The sequence below is a fragment of the Strigops habroptila genome, chromosome 18 (assembly GCF_004027225.2).
Source record: "Strigops habroptila isolate Jane chromosome 18, bStrHab1.2.pri, whole genome shotgun sequence".
In the NCBI taxonomy this organism is placed as follows: Eukaryota; Metazoa; Chordata; class Aves; order Psittaciformes; family Psittacidae; genus Strigops; species Strigops habroptila.
The window spans coordinates 5,506,817-5,528,246 of NC_044294.2; the positions used below are offsets into that span (position 1 = coordinate 5,506,817).

Sequence of the window (21,430 nt, forward strand, 5' to 3'; positions counted from 1 at the left end):
TCACCTAAGGGAGATGGGGAAAGGCCCCCCCCCCAGCCCCTCTGCCCATCCCCTGGGGTGATGCTGGTGCCAAGCCAGCCCTTGGAAGGGTCTCCTCCAAAGCACTGGGCTTTGGGTGGTTTGTAGGGCTCAAACTGGTCCCAGTAAAGGCCAGCCAGCCCAGCACCGGGCAGAGGCGCTCTGCAGCCTGTAAGGAAGCCAGTTCCTCCCCTGCACCATGCAGTGCTGGGGGGCATATGGGACCACCATCCTTCTGCACCCCTCAAGTGGGGTGAAGCATCTCCCTGTGCAGGGCTCCTGCCCTTCAACCACTTTGCCCGTTGCGGGGCCGAGATTGTCCCAGAACGATGGTTTCCAAGCCCCGCACCCAGGAAGGGCTTCAGGGAGCAGCGCGGGCAGTGGGATAGGGCTGGAGCTCTTAAAGCTCCTTGTCCTGCTGCTGGCACCTGCCCAGCCCACCAAATGCCGGGGCGAGGGAGACGGTTGCTACGGCCGGGTGAATGCGAGAGGCTCACTGCGGGCTTTGTGCGGCATCGACACCCACCGGGCTTTGCTTTCACAGCCCTGTTTCCAGGGAAACAAAAGCCCCAGTTTTCTTCAGAGAGCACAAAACTGGGTTTTTTATCTTTCCTTCCCCCCCTTCCCCGCTCCGCACCAGTGCTGGGCCCCACAGTTTGGGGGCAGGCAGGGAGAAGAGGGGGTCTTATCCTGGCGAAGGGATGGCGGGAGGGCAGCGGACCCCAGGCTGCGGGGTCCCTGCAGGGCTTGGGGGCAGCGGGAGGAGCTGGGTCCGCGCTGCTCCATCCTGAGCCCGGGCCAAGGAGGAACAAAGCCGGGCTTGTTGCTGTGTGCCTGCGGGGCTGGATGTGTGGGGAGGAGGAGGGGGGGCAGGCAGGGAGGGCGCAGGCAGCACCACATGGCCCCATAGCAGGCAGAGCACCCCATGGGGTGCGCGGAACCCCAGCCCCAGAGCCCGGATAACCCAGGCAGGCTGCTATAGGCACAAAGCACAACCCCGAGGGGGGGTTGGTGTCAGTGCAGGGGGGCTGCAGGGGACATAGGGCAGCACTGACCACAGGCCCCAAGAGGGAGCTGGTGTGGGCAAGGGGGCAGGGAGATGGGGTGGGAGCCCTGCAGCAACCCTGCTCCAAACCCAGCATCAAAGCGGGACACAGCTGGGGGCAGAGGAAGGTCCAGCAGCAGCGATGGCCGCATCCGGAGCTCATCTCCGCACCCAGCCCGAGAAAAGGAGACATGCAGAACCACCAGGGTTGGCCCCAGCACCTCTGGGGTGACCATGGAAATGGGGGAGTCCGGGGCAGTTTGGGGGACAGGGACCCTGGTGCGATGAGGTGCAGACATAGCATTGAGGAGGGATGAGTGGCAGCGGTGGCGAGGAAGCAACGTGACTGCAAGCACCCCCCCAAGGCAAAATTGTTAATTTATTATCATCATTAGGGAGGCAAAAAAAAGAAAAACAAACCCAAAATTGTACAGTAACAAGAATCATTTCCCAACAAATCCAAATTATATCCAAAATATCTCTTAAAAAAAAAAAAAAAAAAAGAAAAAGGGGGTGGGGGGTGTGACAACACTTTACAATTAATTAAATTAAAAGAAAAAAAATAAAGAGAAGGAAACCTCTCTTTGTGCAACTCTGCAAAAACAAGAAGAGAAGAGAAGCCCCCGGCCCCACCATGGCTGGGAGAGGGACCCCACAGCCCCCCCCTCCATGCCCCCGGGGCCCCCCCTCTCCCAGCACTGCTGGGGACAGGCAGCTGCCTCCCGCTGTGCTGCTGCCCTGACCCACTACGTGCCCCCCCTGCCCCTACCACCACGTCCCCCGGCCCCGTTAACCCCCCCCCGGACTGGCCCCCAAAAGCCAGCACCGATGGGCACAGCCTCCCTCACCCCCCCCCCCGATTTCCTCTCACCTCCCCACCTGCAGAATGGACCCAACTGTGCCCCATATGTCCCCCCCCACCCCAGCCAGGGCAGCACTGGCATGATGAGCATCACCCCCCAGCTCCGGTGGGTGCACGGGGGCTGTCGCAGCCCTGTGCGTGTCTCCCTGCATCCCTCCCTCCCTGTGCAATGCCCTTGGGAGCAGCCCCCACTCAGGAGATGTCTTTTGGCCCCCTCTGGGGTAGTGGGGGAGGCACGAGCCAGCCCCGTGCTCCCCACGGGGCTGCTGGCATCGCTGTCCCCCCCCTTGCGCTGGCACCATCCCCTCAGATTGCAGCCCCAGCACAGCAGAGCAGCAGGACGGGGCAGCAGAGCAGGATGTGGCCCAGGCCATGTGCACAGCCTGGGGGTTTGCAGGGCAGGGGGGGGAACACAAAGGGCAGGGGGACAAGCAGCCCAGGGCATCGAGGAGGGGTTGGGGCAGCGGCACAGCAGCCAGAGGCAGTGCGGGGGGAGGCTGACACTTAGTTGTCACTAATCCCTGTCCCCCAGAAGGGGCGAGGAACCCGGGGGGGTGGCATCCCCCCAACACCCCCAGGATGCTCTCTGCCGGAGGGTACAGGCAGGGGAAGGGACAAGGGAGCCCCAGGGGACCTGCCCGCAGCCTGGCACAGCCCCATCCCCAAGGGGCTGCCTTCTGCCCCTACCCTCCCCTTCCTCGCAGTGCTGACCCTCGGCCAGCCTCGGGGAGCCCACAGCCTTCCTCCTGCTCAGAGGGCCCAGTTTAGTAACAGCGCTACCGCTTAAATTAAAAAATTGAAATATATATACATATATATATATACTGTATACACAGACAACAACAGAACAGTGCCAAAACAGGGAGGAAGAGAACAGAGAGAGGAGAGGAGGGCAGTTGGGACGTTTTCTTTACAATAAAAACAAGGGCTCCACCTCAACGCGAGCGGAGTCTGGGGTCCCCTAAAAATACCCATCTAGAGAGAGAGCTGAAGGGACAGAGGAGAAGAGAGAAGGGGCATGGGCTTGTACAATGGCATCTTCCCAACGTGAACGGCAGCCTGCGGGATCTCAGCTTCTCCTAGACTTCGAGTGCTGGATAAGCCACTGTAGGGTGATGTCTGTGAAGGCAAGAGGAAACCTACAGCCTCCCCCTCCGGCTGTCACCCCCTCCTGCACTTGGGCACGCTGCTCCCATGGGCTTCCCCCATGCCGAGCCCCACATGGGTACTCACCGATGTTGTCCTTTTCTTTGCAGGAGATGGAGTAGCAACAAATCTCTCGGTCCTGGATGGCAGAGAGGTTCCTGCAGGGAAGAAATGAGCTCTGGCTGCAAACCCCCATGGCTGTGCACTGGCAGCGAGGGGAGATGCCTCTGGGCAGTCTCTTGAGGGCTCCCTTTGGACCTCAGCTCCAAGACGGGGGACACTTTGCAGGAGCAATGTCTCCCCAGGCTCCAACATGTGGGCTGGGCGAGGACACCAGCACGCTGTGCCCATGACTGATGGCCAGGCACAATCTGTGGGGGGAATGTGATGGGGCAGGAGGGACCCAACCCCATGGAGAGCCTGGGTACAACCACACAGCTTCCCTTCCTAAACCTTGGTTGCACAGCCCTGTGGCGAGACAGGGCAGGGAGGCTTTGGGAGCAGCAGAGGAGCCAAAGGGGCAGGAGAGATCCCCAAGGGGTGGTTGGGGGGGAACAGAGATGCTGTCAGCCAGCACAGTGTCCCAAGTCCCCTGTCTGCAGAGGAGGGGATCGCTGCTGGCAGGGGGGAGCATCTGCTGTGAAGAGAACACGTGAAATACGGGAGAGCTACGTGGATGGTGTCACACAAGCACCGAGGGCTGCCGGCTAACGGCAGGCAGTGGGGCAGAGCTGAGGGTGACAGGAGCAGCACCCGTGCAGGAGCCCAGCACCAGCGCTGTGCCGGGCCCCAACGCCACCGTGTGGCACGCAGCACCCAGCCCTGGCACTGGCGGCAGCAGCGACCAGCTCCTCCCTGACCCCACAGAGACGTCACCTCTGCCAGTTGCTGCCTTAGGATGGCACCCAGCCACCCCAGGCACCGCAGTGCCACCCCGCTGGGGAAGGGGCAGTGGCAGAGCGCGGTGGGGTGACCGTGCTGGGTACCTGGACTACTGTGTTCGGGTCAGGGACCCCCAATACAAGAGGGGTGTGGACCTGCTCGAGAGTCCAAAGGAGGCAATGATGCCCTGAAGGCTGGAGCAGCTCTGCTCTGGAGCCAGGCTGAGAGAGCTGGGCTGGGGCAGCCTGGAGAAGAGAAGGCTTCTGAAGGGGAGACCTTAGAGCAGCTCCAGTGCCTAAAGGGGCTCCAGGAAACCTGGAGAGGGGCTTTGGACAAGGGCCTGCAGGGACAGGCCAAGGGGAATGGCTTTAACCTGCCACAGGGGAGATTGAGATTGACTCTGACTCTATGACATGGCAGGAACAGGGACAATTCCACTGTGTCACAGCCCTACTGTGGCTGCCAGGGCCACCGGCACACTTACATCTTCTCAATGAGCTCTTTCTCATCCAAGGCACCAGGCAGGTCTCGCTTGTTCCCCAGGACTAGGACCTGCAGGGTGAGAGAGGGGACAACTGAAGCTCCTGGCCAGCAGACCAGGCAGGAACCTGCTTCTGCCATCCAGAAGTGGACCCTGCTTGAGAAGCAAGACAGCCCTGGCCACTTCTCCAGGATCTGCCTGCATTGAGAAAAGCCCTTCAGCAGCCAACCACAAGGCAGAGCACTTCAATTAACAGCCTTAATTAGCCTATACGCAGCATCCCTGGTGCACTCTCTAGTCCCAGTGAGAAGCCAGCCACACAGCACCTTCTCCCACAAGGGCACCAGCATGTGCCGTGCCATCGAGGATGTTCTCTCAGGAGTCTCTTGCCGTCTTTGAGCAAAAAGTCAAGTAAAATGGCTAAACCCAGCGTTACCGGGGAGGAGCGAGATGGGGATGCTGTGCAGAACCTGCTCTCTGCAGGCAGCCAGCCCGCAAAAGCCACAGCTGCTTGCACCATCCACTGATCTCTACTTATTTCAAGGCTTTTCACATCCACAAAGGAATCCTCAGACTATGCAAGGAGAATAATCACCCGTCAGGACTGGTTCATCCCTCTCCGGAGCGCACCACGCGACTGTCATCTGACAAGGACAGCGCTGAGACTGCGGCCGCCTTCCCAGGGCGAGCCAGGGCCTCTGCAGCAGCAGCAACGCAGCATCCCCCAGCTCAAACCTGGAGCCTTGTTCTCAAAAAAGAGCATTCCGAGGGGCTTGCGAATGCAGCGCGTTATGTCAGGAGCTTAATTTAGTTGGCAGTGAATGTTTGGGATCTGTTGCAAGATCCTTAATTACTTCCTTTGAAAGGATGCTGATTTCGGATGCTCCGTAAGTGCCCAGGCACGAGCAGTGTGTCCTGCACCGCCGCCACATCCCACCTCCTGCAAATGTCACAGCCCTGCAGCCGCTCTCCTAGGAGACCAGACCTTAATGTCCCGCTATAAATAAGGTGCAAATTCATGCGAGAGGACAGATGTCACACGCTGGGATGTGTCTGTGGGCCTGGTCTCTTTTCAAGCTCCCTTCCCTGTCTGTTGGCCCAGCCCTGGGCTAGAAAGCATCATTGACCCAGCTCTCCCAGGAGTGCAGCAGCAAAGGGGAACCTCCCCAAGGAAGGGGATCCCCTCTCCAAATCTGCTTTGCAAGATGCCAGCCCCCCTGCTACAAACCCGTCACAGCCTGGGGACCATGAGCAGCTGGGAGGGACCTATCCTGGCAACAGCTCACCGGGATGCCCTGGAGCTGTGGCTTGTCGAGCAGGTTGTGCAGTTCATTCTTGGAGGCCTCTATCTTCTCCTGGTCAGCAGCATCCACCATGTACCTGCAAGGGAAGGGACACCCCTGAGTGCAGGCGCTGAGGTCCCCACACCCCGGCGCTGTGCTGAGGTCTGTGCCACAACCAAACCTTGCTCACACAGCAGACTCCTGGGGCAGTGCATGGAGGTGATGGATAACAGCATCCTTCCCTCAGCACCCTTCTTCCCAAGGAAGACTGTGGGGCTGAGAGCTGGTCGTGCCTCCCAGGGGAGTGGGGGACCTCTCTGTTGGACCCCATCCCTGCACGGATCCACCCCACTGACAGCAGGGATATGGTGGGTGAGGGAAGACCAGGGCAGAAGAAGCTGCAAGACACATGTTGTCCTCAAGGCTCACCTCTATGTGGCAGCTCCTATGGAGACATCCAGAATAGAGGATAACAAGTGGAGAAGACAAGAGGAGCTGATGATGAAGAGACCCAAGAGTGGGGAGAGGACCTGCTTGTCCTCGTGGTGGGAACTATCTTGGGCATGAGGCCAAACTATCTTGAAACTATCTTGGGCCAAAGGGCACGTGAAGCCAGAGTCAGCAATGCTTGCTCTGAGCAGAAGGGGGAGATTTAGGGAAGGATTTAGCTCTTTTTGGTGGATACGCATCCTGCAAAGGACATAAATGAAGCCAAAACTGGGGAGAGGAACTGATTAAAGCTGCCTTTCTTTTAAAGATCAAGAAGCTGGGAGAGAAGAAGTGAGAAACACCATTAAGCTTCGACAGGCCTTGTGGGGTTTATTAAAAATAGGAAAAGAGCCTTTAGCTACTGAAGTGCTGAACACAGGAAAAAGTGTATGGCTGTACCAAGGGACAGAGGGGAAAAAACCCACCCAGGCACTGCCATGAGCCTTCAGCATCTGGGCAGGGTGGGAGGGCTGAAGGTAAAAGGGATGTGAGGCAGCTGAAGGCGAGCAAGGCAGACTGAAGCGTGACCTGGATGGCCACAGGTCCCTACGGGTCCCTCTGTTTTCCTCTCAACCAGATGGGCCACTGGAAAAAGAAGGAAATTATGAAAGGAGGCAAAATAACCCCCCCACAATGCTGGTATTTTGTCGTTTCCAGCAAAGCTCACTGTAATAAAAGGTGTCCTGACATGGTGACAGTCAGCAGGGGCAGGGACAGACACTGCTGTCCCAACAAGCAGAACAAGTGGCTCCTCACTCCTTCTCACCTGCCAGACCTACAGTTGGGAATGGAAGCACAGAAACAGCCCTCCAAAACCCCAGAGCACAGTCAATGGGTGAAGATCAAGCAAATCTGATTTTTATGATGGGGTTTAAGTAACTCTGACGTGGTCTCCCTGACCTGAGGAGCAGACAGCCTGCTCCCCATGAGTATTATCCCCAGCCTGGACTCCCTAGGACTGCGCTTGCTGCAGGGGAGATGTGGGAGAACAGAGCTTTGCTGACAGTCAGTAGCAGGCATTGCACGGATACTCCTCTCAGCACAAGATTCATCCAACAGCACATAATCAGCATGACCTGGAAACTTGCTTCTGGCAGCTGCCCTTAAAAGCAGCCTCTTGGAAAGGGCTGAGCCACAGCAATGGCCTTTGCTCAGCCCCTGCGATGAACACGCAGCCCAGGGCAAGCCCAGGACCCAGGAAGGGCAAGATCCAAGGAACAGGACCGGGATGAGTGATGCTGGAAGGGACCTGGCTCCCCTGTGCTCAAAGCTCAGGGAGGAACCATTCCCAAGGGGAAGCATCTCAACTCCCAGCACAAGTGCCCAGCTCTGGAAGCGAAAGCACCGCAGTTTCCCAGCCCAGCACCCTTTGGTGGGGTGATGGATTGTGCCCCCACGCACTGGTGGAGCTCAGCACCGGCCGTGGGTGACGGGGCTCTTGGGATATCCATGGGATACTCACACGATGGCACTCACTCCACGGCAGTACCTCTCCCACATGCTGCGGAACCGCGGCTGGCCACCGATGTCCCAGAGCTGTGACAGGAAGAAGGTGACATTATCCCACCATCCTGCCCAGCACCCTTCCTCACACCAGAGCACTGGGCACGCACAAAACCCACCCTCACCCCCTTGCCCCCAGCTCAAACCTAATGAGGAGGCTCCCGACTCCATAAAGAAAGGAGACAGCTCAGGAAGGGCAGCTGGTAGAAACCTCCTCTCCCTTTGCTCTTGAGGCACAGACCACCACTGCAAGCCATCACCCATTTTTCCCTGTGCTCCCACCCTCAGCAAGGTGACCACATTCATGAGTCCCCACCAGCAAGCCAGAGGTATAAGAAAACCTACAGCTTTGCAGCCCAGCCTGGCTCTTACTGCAGAGGTCTGGATCTCCTACATCTTTTCCCTCCTCTGGTGGGTACCTGCAAGAGCCTAACAGGGCAGATCTCAGCTGCAGCTGGGGTTGCTCACATCCTTCAGCCTCCAGCAGAAGACCCACCAATCTCCCTTCACTCCCATCTTTCACCCCAGGAGCCCCCACCAGCAATAACATCTGCACCTTACCTTTATGGTAACGTTCCCCTTGGTGATCTTCCTCATGTTGAAGCCCACCGTTGGGATCATGTCTTCATTGAACTGTCCTGACTGCAAGGAACACAGTGAAACGGTGTTAGGAGGCATGGAAACCCCATCAGCCTGGCACAACCCTCCTGGTCCATACCAGGAGCAAAATTAGAGCCAGAGACAAAACGCCTGCAGAATGGAAGCGCTGCTGCACGGGGCAGCCTTGGTGCCTCGGTGAAGCCCCCAGCCCTGCAGCGAGCCGCTGCTCCCAGCCCCACACACGCTGCCCTCTCGGTGGGGTGATGGAGGCTCTCCCAACCCAGCCCTTTCCAGGTGGGATTCCCAAGCTCTTTGCAAGAAGAAGCCAAGACCTTCACCCGCTGCAGTGACCTCAGGTCAGCCGTGCTGGTCCCAAACCTCCCAAAGCCTTGTAGGGTGGCAGCCCCACACAGACCCCCCCACAGGGCACAGGCAACGGGCCAGGCTTCCCCCCAGGGCAGCCACCTCCTGCACCAGCTCCTTTTTGGCCACGAGACCTGGTGGGGCTCCAGCACGTTTCCTGCTTCGGATCATTTAAGGCCCAGCCCAAACCAGACTGACTTCTGCTTTCCTGCAAGTCTGCTGCTTGCCTGCAGCCTGCCTGCACGGGTCCTGCACCCCCTGCACGAGAGCCATGTGCCTGTGCTGGGTGACATGGGGGACACAAATCATTCCTCTTCCCCTCCCCAGGAGCTGCTGAAATGCTTTCTCCAGCATCACCGCTCCGAGCTGCATCAGGCAGGAGAAGCATGAAATCACCACGGATTTGCAGCATCCCAGTGCTGCCGTGAATCTGGGTTATCCTTCCGGTGTGGTGAGCAGGACCTGTCCCTGTGCTCGTCAGCCCACATGCCCAGCACCACACTGAAGGGACAGGATGGTGCTGGTCTGTTAAAGCCCACCCCCCCTTCCAGTTTGCTGCTCAAATCCCAACGCTGCAAGACAGGCCTGGGCTAAGCAGGACATGGGGGTGTTCCGGGTGGCCCCAGGCATCCCAGCCCACAGCCCTCCATCAGGCTCCTGCCTGGCAGGCAGCCTCCCTGCGACTCAAAACACCTTTAGCTTCTTTGCTTTTTAAAGGCATCCCTGCGGAAGGCCCTGCTGTGGGATGCTGGGGAAGCCAATGGAGAAGATAACCAGGACAACATGGTTCTGAGGCTTTTGGCCATCAGCGCCAGCAACCTGCAGGAACCAACTGCCCCTGAACCCAGCAGCTCTCTACTGGCTTAAAATCTCAGGTTTCTCTAGGACTTCTCCGGGTTTTCTTTCAGTTAGCACAAGCCTGGAAAAGGGAAGGCAGTGTGTGCCACTTTCTGATATGAAGAATTTCATGCCAACGGCTCTTCCAGACCCACCACATCAGCAAGGCCCCAGGGTTTTCCTGACCTCTTCCAACGGTTCTGCAATACACGCTGCTTCCCTTTTTCATTTCCTTTTTGTGTCCATCAGCAAAGCAGAGGGGTCTCCAAGCCATAGTGCACACAGAAACCACGCCAGGGACTGATGGGGAAGGGCACGGGGGAAGAGGGGAAGTAGGCAGGAAGCCATCTACCACCAGCCAACACAGGAGATGGCTGCTGCAGAATGAGGTTCGACACACAATTTGGCTTTATGGGCCAGGTTTTAAGGAATTATCAGGCTTTGATGGGAAGACATGGAGAGCAAGAGCTCTCGGAAGCTGCAGCACCTCCATCGGGGGTCCCAGACTACACCATGGGAACTGCTGGCTGTGTGAAAGCCACCCAAGACGTGGTTCACGTGTGATGGTAGCTCTTCCAGGAAGAGATGGGCTGCAGGAGCCAGGAGTCATCTCTGCTTTCTCCTGCAAGAGATGGGAATAAACGTATCTCCGTGAGCAAAGCATGGCCTTGCTCCCTGCCCCAAATCCTTCTCCCATCACAGTGCCTGTCTCCAGACTGCCCACAGCCAATGGGCCAAACCAAAACCACTCATGCTGTCCAAAAAGACCAGTCTGGGAATGCAACATGTTGTGGTCCAGGACAACTTGCATATGTCCCTGCACCCGCAGGAGCAGCTTCAAGGAGCTGCAACATGCTCAGCTCCTTCTGCATTGGCCACTCTCTGCAAGCAACTCCGAACAGTGGAAATGTGATGTCTCCTTTTCCCTCTCCAACTCTCCTAGATGCTGACACTTCTGTGCAGTGGTATTGTGATGAAGGGACCTGTGTCAGCCAGACCCCACTGCTGTGGGCAAGCCAGGAGACCAAACTGGACAAACACAGTGCTGCAGGACAGGGATGCGCACCCCAGTCCCCCCACCCTAAAGAAGATGCTCTCACCACCAAGACATGCACTTAACATAGATGGTCTGGCCCTGCAGCACCTCTCAGCATGGAAATGTAATGTCTTAGGAAAGAACGGTGGAAAACCCACAAGCCCCTCCTGGATGTGCTCCTGGTGATGCTCCTGCAGCTGAAACGGGCTGTGCTGCCCTCCCTGACCCCAAAGGCTCTATCTCAACAGCAGAAATGGGACCTGGGGCCAAGCCTGTGCAGTGCCACACGCCAGGCAATGTGTAAGCCCCCAGAAGCCAGGCAATGCAATAGTCTCCAAGACAGATTCACTCCACTCCTTGCAATGCAGCTAATGGCTTTCTTCTTTCTTTTTAGAGCATGGTATCACTCAAGCTCAATTCCCTTCATAAAGATGAGGTTTCTCAGATGAAAGGGAGAATCCTTGGGCTTTTTTTGCTCCTTCAACACCACATCACAGCCCGAAACAGTTGGATGGCAGCGCTGAGGGTGTGCTGATCCAACACCCTGTTTGAGGCAGACACACAGACACATGCAAGATGCTCCCAGCAGCTCCCCAGGGATGTGCAGCACAGCTCCCCAACGCAAAGGGGAGAAGGCATCTCTGTAGAGGAGCTGCACCCTGTTTGCTCCCATCTCCATCCACACAGACCCCACAACCACCTACAAATTTATCAGCAGTTGCTCTTGTTCAGGATGTGTCCGTAATGAGGCAGCATCAGGACGGAGGGGCGGCCGCACAAAGTGCTGGAGGCTCTGGAGTGACCACTTGCTGATGGCCCAGGCTTTGGGGTGCTGGATGTGCGCAGCCCCCACCAGCACCAGCACTACTTGATGGCAGCACAGAGTCTGATATGGAAAAGCAAAAGCCTCTGGATCTTGGCAAGGCACCAAGAAGCTCAGAGAATGATGTAGGGCAGCATCGAAGCAGAGGGGCCAACCCTGCAACACAGCAGCAGCAAGCAACACCTTTGGAGGATTCCAAATCCTTTGGGACAAGGTGAAGGTTACAGCTTAGCACTCCAAGGCTGCCCTGCTTTAAAAGACCACAGCTCAACCAGGCTGCTTGAGGCTCACGCTACCCTTGAACTTCACAATCTTACTGATGCTTCCATTCTTCTGGGGCTGCCTTTTAACTCCGTCCTCTTTGAAGCAAAGAAATTACCACGCTCCTTAATTAAGCAGGCGTTTGCCACATCCAGACCTCGGGTCATGCCAAGGGGAGATCCAAGGACTACACTTGGGTTTTTCTGGACGCGCCAGTGCTCTCGCCCGGCAGACAGCACCCATGCCACGGGATATGTGTGATCAGGCAGACTCTTGCATGTCCAGCTCAACACACACCCCCCTGCGCCCAGGGGAGCCCATCCAGCGACACGGCAGTCCCAAACCCCATCACCTGGGTGCAGCGTGATGCCAGCGTGCATCAGCACCGATGGGACAGTCACTCGTTTCGGCTGTCCCAGCAACAGCCCTGGCAAGGACACTCCGGTGAGCTGTAAGCGCAGGTCTCAGCTGCACCAGGGAAAAGTGGCCTCTAAGCCCTGGTTTGGAGACCAGCGGCTGGTGCTCAGGCTCCCAAACACGTGCGGGCACACAGAAGAGACCCTTATGTTGGGAAATAGTTAGAGTTTGGTAAGACAAGGGCACAGGGCACAGCCAGGCAAATGTACTGACCAGCAACCTGCTGATGCTTTTTATCCCTTTATCCCTCTGTTTTCTCCTATTTATTCCCATATACATCCCAGAAGAAGTCTTATACGGTGCCAAGGTGCTTCTCCCCTGCTGCACGTTGGGTTTCCCACCATGCCTAACTCTGATAGAGCTTGCAGCAGCAAGGCAAGACCATGCCCCAGCCATCTCACTCTCTTCCAGCAACACAGAGAACCCCCCCAAGAAAATCCACCACCAATGCACTATGAAGCTCAGGTGCAATGGAAGCAGCTATCAAGGGCCCAGACTCTGCGTCTGAGACAGAACAACCACTCAACACACGGACCCACATCTACCTCCCACCCCATCCTGGCCCTGCCAGACCCCACGCGAGGGGCACGACCAGTTAATCGGGCAGGTGAAAATGCATCAGTATAAGATGTCCTTGCTTCTCCCTCAGCATCTCCAGCAGCATCTCTCTTCTAGAGCACCTCCCGTATGAAGTCAGGCTGAGAAAGTTGGGGCTGTTCAGCCTGGAGAAGAGAAGCTGCGTGGAGACCTCAGAGCAGCTTCCAGTGTCTGAAGGGGGCTACAAGGATGCTGGGGAGGGATCTTCATCAGGGACTGCAGTGACAGGTTAGATATAAGGAAGAAGTTCTTCCCTGTGAGGGTGCTGAGGTGCTGGCACAGGTTGCCCAAAGAAGTGGTGAATGCTCCATCCCTGTTCCAGGCCAGGGTGGACAGAGCCTTGGGTGACATGGTCTAGTGTGAGGCACCCCTGCCCATGGCAGGGGGTTGGAACTAGGTGATCTTAAGGTCCTTTCCAGCCCAAACCACTCTCTGATTCTCTCCTTCCCCACAATCCTTGGAGACCTCGCAGGACCTGGAGGTGCTGCCTCCCCTCCCAGGCTCAGGCACCCAAGCAGAAAACCACTCTCTTTTTCTAAAGACATCCCGCCCTGATGGGTTTTGAGCCCCAGCACCCACTGAGGAGCTCTCGACACCCTCAAGTCTCACCCTTGTCACCCCCAAACTGTGGAAAAGGCAGCTAAAAGCCCACTGGCTTCAGGTTAAAAACAAAACCAGATGCATTTTACAGCCTTTCACCCTCCTTGCATGCAGTACTTCAAGCTTCAGCTCCTAAGAGCCAGGGAGATTAAAAATGAGCCCTGGAAAATAACAACTCCTGGTGGCCCAGGAGAAGCACAGCCCTGAATCACAGCTACCTTCAGCAAAGCCTTCGCCTGGCACGGCCACAGCTCTGGGCTGCTGCAGGAAACCACCTTCCAGGCAACCGGATTCCACTTTTCAGCCACGTGCAGCTACAAATCCTGGAAGACAAGGATGGCACCAAGCTCCCCAGAGCAGCTCCAGCCGCAGCATCGCGCTGTGGGCTGGGGAGCATCACCCGCACCTACAGAGATTTCTTGGGAGATCTCTCCAACAATGCCAAAATCCAGTGCTTTTCCGTTTAGGTTTTTGTCTTCCCCAAAGCCCCAATCACAGCTTCTTCCCTTTCTAATGCTCCCATTATGTTTGGCTCAGACGTTTCTCATGCAGTTCCCCAACAAGACCTTATTTACAGGGCGTTTTCTCAGAGGTCGGTGCCTCTTTTTTGTGTGCGTCTGCCCCAAAACCTGAACTTTCCAAGTAACTTCACAGAGGCAAAACTGCAGCAGAGACTGAGCTCCTTGCTCAGCACCCTGAGCCTGACTGCCTTGGAGGGAGTTAAACACCCCACCGCAGACCTCATGATGCAGACCAAGAAGCTAGCTTCATCCCATGCACAGAATCATGGAATGGTTTGGGCTGGAAAGGACCTTAAGATCATCCACTTCCAGCCCCCTGCCATGGGCAGGGATGCCTCACACTAGACCATGTTGCCCAAGAGAGCAGCATGGAGAGCTGCTGTAATTCCTGGATGTCACTTTTCCCTACACCAGCAATACCAACCAAGCAAAAAGAGCCTTGGTGCACAAGTCTTGCACACAGCAAAATATCCAGGTATGAAGCATTTACTTGCAGAAGCAGGAACCCCACCGAAGCCCAGGTTGAGCCCCGCCTGCTGCAGGTATGGCTGGGAGACAAGGAAGCACGTTGGGAAAGGGGAGCCGGGATGCCAAAACAGCCATTGCAAGAGGATGAGGACCATCCCCAGTGATTTCCAGCCCTGTGCAGGGAAAACAGCCCAGCGTGTTTGGGATAAAGCCCCATCACCCTTTAAAGCTTATCCAGTTATCTTAAAAGGCGCTAAATAACCACATCCCACCCCGACACTGGACATGCATTTGGAAGTGTCCTCCCCCTGAGCCCAGGCACTTCAGGAAGAACATTTTCATCCCTGCAGACACCGGCACCAAGGGGAAGCCTCCCGGGGAGCACAGCTACAGCACAAAGAAGCCTCCAAATTGGCTGCAAAATCACCTCTGACAGCCCAGCAGCTTCCAGCACCGCCAGCGAGCAGAAGTAACTCACTTTGCTTTAGAGCCGAGGCACTAAGTGGAGCAATGTGCATGGACAAGGGGGGCCAGGAGAGGAACCAGGGCAGCCGGAAGATCCACATCCACCTCCCTCCATGAAATCCCTCAGGAGCAACAGCCTAATCCTGCCCCTTCAGGATCCACCTGCCAGCAGCTCCCGCCTCGCACCGTCGCAGAAGAGGGCAAGAACAACCCGAAAAGCAAGAGGGGAGACTCTGCCGAGCATCCCCGTGGGGGGAAACCACACCTTGGGCTTTGGGATCCAGGGCTCCACCACCAGATCCAGGGACCTCGTCATGGATGAGGCAGCAGAGCCAGGGAGAGGCCGGGGTTGAAGGGTCCCCGAGGCGGGTGTCGCTGCCCCATTAGGGTGCAAAGCTCGCGCCACTGCAGCAGCACCCCAGCACCCACCGAACACCGCTGCTGGTGGGTGCTGGCCGAGGAAGGGATGGAGCTCGCAAGGCCAATACCCTCCTGGTGGCACCGCGAGGGGCCTGGCGATGACAAAGCACCCGCTGCGAGGGGACGAGGGCAGGAGCTCCCCGGGCTGAGGCACCCGTGACCCTGGGACTGGCTATTGCCCCAGGACCCGCGGCTCCCGGCGGCGGAGCCCCGGCCGCCAAGGGCATGGGATGCTGGGATCCTCCCCCCGGGCCTGCTCCAGCCGCGGCCCCTGAGACACCGTACTCGGCACCGGGGATGCGGGGAGAGAACGGCAGGAACTACCGGGGCTGCACCCTGCACGTGCACCACTGCCTGCACCCCACTGCCTGCACCCTGCACCCCACATCTGCACCACTCCCAGCACCCCACTGCCTGCACCCTGCACCCCACATCTGCACCCGCTGCCTGCACCCTGCACCCCACACCTGCACCCACTGCCTGCACCCCACTGCCTGCACCCACTGCCCACACCCCACTGCCTGCACCCTCCACCCCACACCTGCACCCACTGCCTGCACCCCACTACCTGCACTCTGCCCCCCACACCTGCACCCCACTGCCTGAACCCTGCATCTCACACCTGCACCCTGCATCCCACTGCCTGCACCCTCCACCCCACACCTGCACCCACTGCCTGCACGTTGCACCCCATATCTGCACCACTACCTGCACCCCACTGCCTGCACCCTCTACCCCACACCTGCATCACTGCCTGCACCCCACTACCTGCACCCCACTGCCTGCACCCCGCACCCCACATTTCACAAACGCATCTCGGGGCCGGGGTGCAACCGAGCGGTGCAATTCCAGGGGGCAGCGATAGGGGGGTGCAGCGACGGGGGGGGGGGCAGCGACGGGAGGTGCGACGAGGGGGAGAGGGTGCTACGAGGGTGGGTGCGACGAAGAGGGGGTGCAGGGGGGGGTGCAGCGATGGGGGGTGCAGCGATGGGGGGTGCGGGGGGGGTGGGCGCTGCCCATCGCGGGGGGGGGGGGGGCGGCGGCGCTCACCGCGATCACGTTGACGAAGGTGGTCTTGCCCGAGTACTGCAGCCCCACCAGCGTCAGCTCCATCTCCTCCTTCCAGAACAGCGCCCGGAACCAGTCCAGCAGCTTGTTGAAAAGCGCCAGCATCCTGCCGGGCCGGGCCGGGCCGAGCCGAGCGGTGCCGAGCCGAGCCGAGCGGGGCCGGGACCGGGGCCGAGCCGGGGCGGGGCCGAACCGAGCCGAGCCGAGCGGAGCCGAATGGAGCCGAGCGGAGCCGATCGAGTCCGGGCCGAGCCGATCGAGGCCGAGCCGCCGCCGCCGCCGCCCCGGTATTGTCCGCGCGCCGCGCGCCCTCCTGCCGCACCGCCGCGCGCCGCCCCGCGCCCCGCGCGCGCCGGGTGGGGCCCCGCGCGCCCGCCTGCAGCCTCCCGCACTGTCGGCCCCTGCCGGCCGGGAGGACCCGCAGCACGAAGCGCCGCACCTCCGGCACCGGCACCCCGCACCCTGCATCCGGCACCCGGCACCCAGCACCCCTGCATCCGGCACCGGCACCCCGCACCCGGCACCCCGCACCCCCGCACCCCGCACCCCTGCACCCGGCACCCCGCACCCTGAATCCGGCACCGGCACCCCGCACCCGACACCCCTGCATCCGGCACCCCGCACCCCGCACCCCTGCATTCGGCACCCGGTACCCGGCACCCCGCACCCTCCACCGCGCACCCGGCACCCCGCACCCAGCACCCCTGCACCTGGCACGCGGCACCCAGCACCCTGCACCCAGCACCCCTGCACCCGGCACCCCTGCACCCGGCACCCCAGCACCCCCTGCACCCCTGCACCCTCAAGTACCCCAGCATCACTGGACCCCTGCATGATGCACCCTGCTACCCCTGTGCCATGCACCCCTCCCCACCCACCACCCCATCACCCCCTGCACCCCCGGCAACCCCTGCACCCCAGTTCCTCTGTACTCAGCACCCAATGCACCCAGCATCACTCCTGCACCAGCAGCCCCTGCGCCTTTCCGAGTCCTGTGCCTCCTGCGCCCAGCACCCCCACACTGTGCCCCTGTGCCAGCAGTACCCGACACCCTGCTGTGGCTGACACCGATCCTGCACCCTGGGATAGCACCTCTGCAGCGCCCGGCACCGGCTCCTCCATCCTGTACCCATGCACATCTGCTCCCCTGGTCCCCAGCTCCCCCGTGCGTGAGGGGGTCCCACAGGACACAGGGGTCACCATGGGGCTGCTCCTCTGCCCACTGCAGCCCATGCGCGGCCCCACTGTTATCCTCTGCCTGCAATAGCGCCATAGCAGGAGAAAAGGGGGGGCCAAGGCACCATGGAAGCCCCTTCTTCGGGGCTGCAGAAAGTGGCCCTGTGGAAGTTCTAGACCCTCCTGCAGGGCAATGGGGCAGCGTGACACCGGCAGTGGGACCCCAGCTCCTGAGACTCGGTGGACACTAAGGGGACGATGAGGGTGACCTGGGGGTCTAGCCCCACGGGACATGCAGGGTGGCGCGAGAGCACGTTGTCCACGTGCCGTTTCCTTTTCAGTCATGGGACAGTCACTGGTTTTGTGGGTTTGGAGGCTGGGCTTTGAGCCGGCGCTTTGCCTTCGGGCCTCAGTTTCCCAGGTAATGGGCTGCACGTGCTCTTGTATTTTTACCCTTTGCGATTTCTCAAGACCTCTGCAAAACCGAGGAGCCCACAGCAACGTCCCAAGAGCTGATGAGCCATTTTCCATGCGCAGAACGAGACGCAATCCAAAGGCACCAAACTTTCTATAAGATGTTTATACAACCTGCTGCAGCACCAGCCTTTAGAGATCAGGCTGGGGCCCTGCAGCCACAAAACACCCTCATTTTCACCCCCCTAAGCTCTGCTGGGTTGCAAAGGGATACGAAACTGCTCCTGCACCTTGGCTGCATGTGCAGGCTCTGCTTTCACCCTGCTTTGCCCTTCCACACTGATGCTGAGTGCCCAGAGCAGCCCGCTGCCCGGCTGTGCGATGCTGACAAGGCTCAGTTACATCCAGGCTGGATTTGAACCCGTCCTAAAGTGAGGGCTGACACACGGGGGGCACTTAACCTGCCAGAGGGGAGACTGAGATGAGCTCTGAGGCAGAAGCTCTTCCCTGTGAGGGTGCTGAGGCGCTGGCACAGGGTGCCCAGAGAAGCTGTGGCTGCCCCATCCCTGGCAGTGTTCAAGGCCAGGTTGGACACAGGGGCTTGGAGCAACCTGCTCTAGTGGAAGGTGTCCCTGCCCGTGGCAGGGGTTGGAGCTGGAGGAGCTTTAAGGTCCCTCCCAACATAAAATCCCTTCCTGGGATTCTATGATTTGCAATTCCCTTACCCCAGGGTGAAGAGGCAGGACCTTTATTCCAGCAGTTGTTGGGGAGAGCCCACATGCAGAGGAGGTTACTCATGCTCCCACAAGAGAGGAGGATGCTGAATTCCTTGCTGGGACTGCCTGGCTGCCTGAGACAAATGTACACATAGAAAACAGAGAAACTGAGCTGTGGATGGGCCTGCCTCGCAGTGGGTATCTCAGAGCCCATGACAATTAACGGTGGGAGAGAGTTTCCATCATATGCCATAAGTCACTGGGAAGCTGCCTTTGGTTTTGGAGACAGAAACCATTTTGCTTTCAGAGACGCTGCAGCCTGCTAAAGATCCCCATGCTCTCAAAGGCAGGCCTAAGGAGCAGGAATATCATTGCTTTCTGTGATTACTCTATTGCTCCTCTTCACACCAGTGAAAACGTCATCATCCCCCAATTCTTGTGGGCAATTCTGCCTGAAGATGGGGGTTTTTTAAAGAAAACCCAACAGATTCCAGCCCAGGGAATGTCCCCACGCCGGTGCGGGGCCTCCCACCCAACACGCCTGTGGCATTGGAGTTGTTAGCAGGGATTGCCTCTCGATAGCACACGTGTTACTGCAGCCCCTGCCAGATCCATCACGCCCCTCAGAGCAGAGATGGGAGCTGGGTGAGTCCGTCCCTCCTCGGTCAGGAGAGACATGAGCAAATGAGCAAAAAGACCCTTTTCATGTACTGTTCCCCTGTGCCCATCCCCATTTCCCTTATCCCAGCAAGGGAAGGGTCTCACACCGGCTCTGGCAGGTTCGGAGATGTGTGGCTGTTTTGCACTGGTTTGAAGCAGGGGGTCTGAAGCTCTGCTCCTCACAGAGGAGCCGTGGTGGCACACGCTGGGATGCACGAGCCAGATCCATCCCCATGGCTGCTCCTCTGTAGCTCTGTCCCCACTGTGTCACCACATGGTCTCCATGCCCAGGAGCATGGGACTGGGCAGAGCATCTTGTGCAAGACCCAGCGCTGCTCCAGGGCCTCCAGGACAAGAGCATATTTTAAATTCCCAGAAGGTTTCGATGTGGTTGCTCAACCAAGATCCTTAAAGAAACTGAATCCCAGTCGACCTCCAGCCTGGTGGGCTGTCACAAGGATAAGAAATGGATCACCAGCCTGAGAAACCCCAGGCCAAAATCACAGTCATGTGGAGAAAGGATGTTTCCTGAACCCTGGGCAGGACCTGGCCTCCTGGGGACACAGTTAACAGGAGTCTGCCCCCAGTACTGGAGCTCCCTGCCTGGTTGTGTGGGCTGCACCTCCAGCGAAGCTCAGAAACACCATGAGAAGGGGAAAACACGTGGGTTGATACCACTTTTTTAAGGGAGAAGAATGAGGAACAGGAGCAGCCTTGACCCTGCTGAAACCCCAGGCCAAGATCAGGGGTTTCATCTCAGCCCGGGCCATGGAGAGGCATGAAATTTCAGAGTGATTCCTTTCCTTTACCTGCTGGGCACCCCATGGTCTTTGTGGACAGGGTGAAGCAGCTTCCCAGGACATAGGTATAAGCCTGACACAGCCAGACCAGACCAAACACCCTGCTTCACCGAGTGAACCGTGGGGTGGGGTTTTGCAATAACACAGGCAATAGTCCAGCATAGCCCAGAGGAATGCTTGAGAAATCAATACAGAGAGGATGGAGAGATACTCAGATAGCGCAATGGTAATGGCCTGGTAAGTGTCTTGAACAGATAGAGCTGGTAGAAATTGAGATTGAAAGACAGCAAAACTGCTTAACTGATCATAATCTGCATCAGAGAGCGCTGAACTGGCAAAGCCCCAGCTCCTATGGGGAATGTGGGGAGGGTGGCAATACCCCTGCCTGGCTGCCAGTCCCAGCGATGCTCCTGTGTGCCTTTGGAGACCCTCCATGCAGCTCTTGCTGCCCCAACAACTCTCCTCTCGATAATAAACCACAAGCATGAGAAAAATGGTGCATGTCCTGCTGGGCAGGGAGCGCAGGAAAAGGCTGTGCCTTGGTGCAGTTTGCAGGCTCGAGTTCCCCTCCTGATGGCGATGTGGGGAGGAAAGACTTGGGGAGGAGGATGCTGAATAAAGCCTGTCTTAGATGAGCTCAGAACTTCTATCAGTTGTCTCGGAGGTTCCTCTTCAAAGGCAACAGTTTGACATAAAATTAATTGGGAAGACAAAGTCCTGAGCCATTCTGTGACCTCCAGAGGGCTGGTGGAGGCTCTGCAGTCTTTCCAAGAGCCCAGGCGCCAGGCAGGAGCCCTGCAGAGACCAAGGTCCCCCACCAGCGCCTGGCCGGTTGTGCTCAGCAGCATGAGGAAGGGTTGACCTGGCATCAGGCACGAGGAGATAGGGAGATGGCTGCACCAGGGCGATCCAGATGCTGAAAGGGGAAGGACATGACTTCAGATCTGGGGGTTTTCCTGCTGCAGGGCCAGGGAGCGGGTCTGTTCCTGGTGCGGAGGGATGGGCTGTGCTAGCAGAGGGGCTCTCCCTGTCTGTCACTCTTCCATCCACTCTCAGATGCTTCTCCAAAACCATTCGCTCCTTGCGGCGATCAGATGCTTAACACAGCTGTATTTTATAGTGCCCTGGCAAGGACTCTATCCAGAGAGTCTGCAAACACATGAGAATGACTAATAAGGACCACCAGGGCCCAGCAATACATTATAATTTCTGTAATACGGGGTGGTTTTGCACAGTGGGACATGCCTGGTCTGCCACTGGGCTTGCTGCTTAAACCCGGTGAGATTAGGGAGAAGCAGCTGACTTTGGCTCAGGACCCATCCCTGGACAAGGCTCACTTGCACACTTACTGCTTTTATAGAGGGACAAGGAGAGGAGCAGTGAGGATGGGATACTGGGGGGGGGTGACATAGGGGGTGACATCCTGAGGACACCCACTCCTGGACTGATGGGCTGTGGTAAGTCAGGAGAACTGCAGCG

General features: G+C 58.3%; 1 protein-coding gene across 1 annotated transcript; it reads right to left on the reverse strand.

Annotated features, from left to right (window-relative positions):
* Positions 1-1,422: 1,422 nt before the first annotated feature.
* On the reverse strand, positions 1,423-16,551 carry ARL8A (ADP ribosylation factor like GTPase 8A). The gene is made up of 7 exons (XM_030473235.1): positions 16,168-16,551; positions 8,271-8,351; positions 7,669-7,742; positions 5,721-5,814; positions 4,438-4,505; positions 3,159-3,229; positions 1,423-3,044 (listed from the first exon to the last, which is right to left on the reverse strand). Exons 1-7 carry the CDS (start codon positions 16,288-16,290, stop codon positions 2,995-2,997), a joined length of 561 nt encoding a protein of 186 aa, XP_030329095.1. The 5' UTR covers positions 16,291-16,551; the 3' UTR covers positions 1,423-2,994.
* Positions 16,552-21,430: the final 4,879 nt, after the last annotated feature.

Excerpts from the sequence above, each read along its gene's own strand:
- ARL8A (XM_030473235.1), bottom strand. The coding sequence starts at position 16,290 with ATGCTGGCGCTTTTCAACAAGCTGCTGGACTGGTTCCGGGCGCTGTTC. Across the intron at positions 5,815-7,668 it reads CGTGGAGTGAGTGCCATCGT|GTACATGGTGGATGCTGCTG; the intron begins GTGAGTATCCCA and ends CTTCCCTTGCAG. Across the intron at positions 4,506-5,720 it reads CACAGCTCCAGGGCATCCCG|GTCCTAGTCCTGGGGAACAA; the intron begins GTGAGCTGTTGC and ends CTCACCCTGCAG.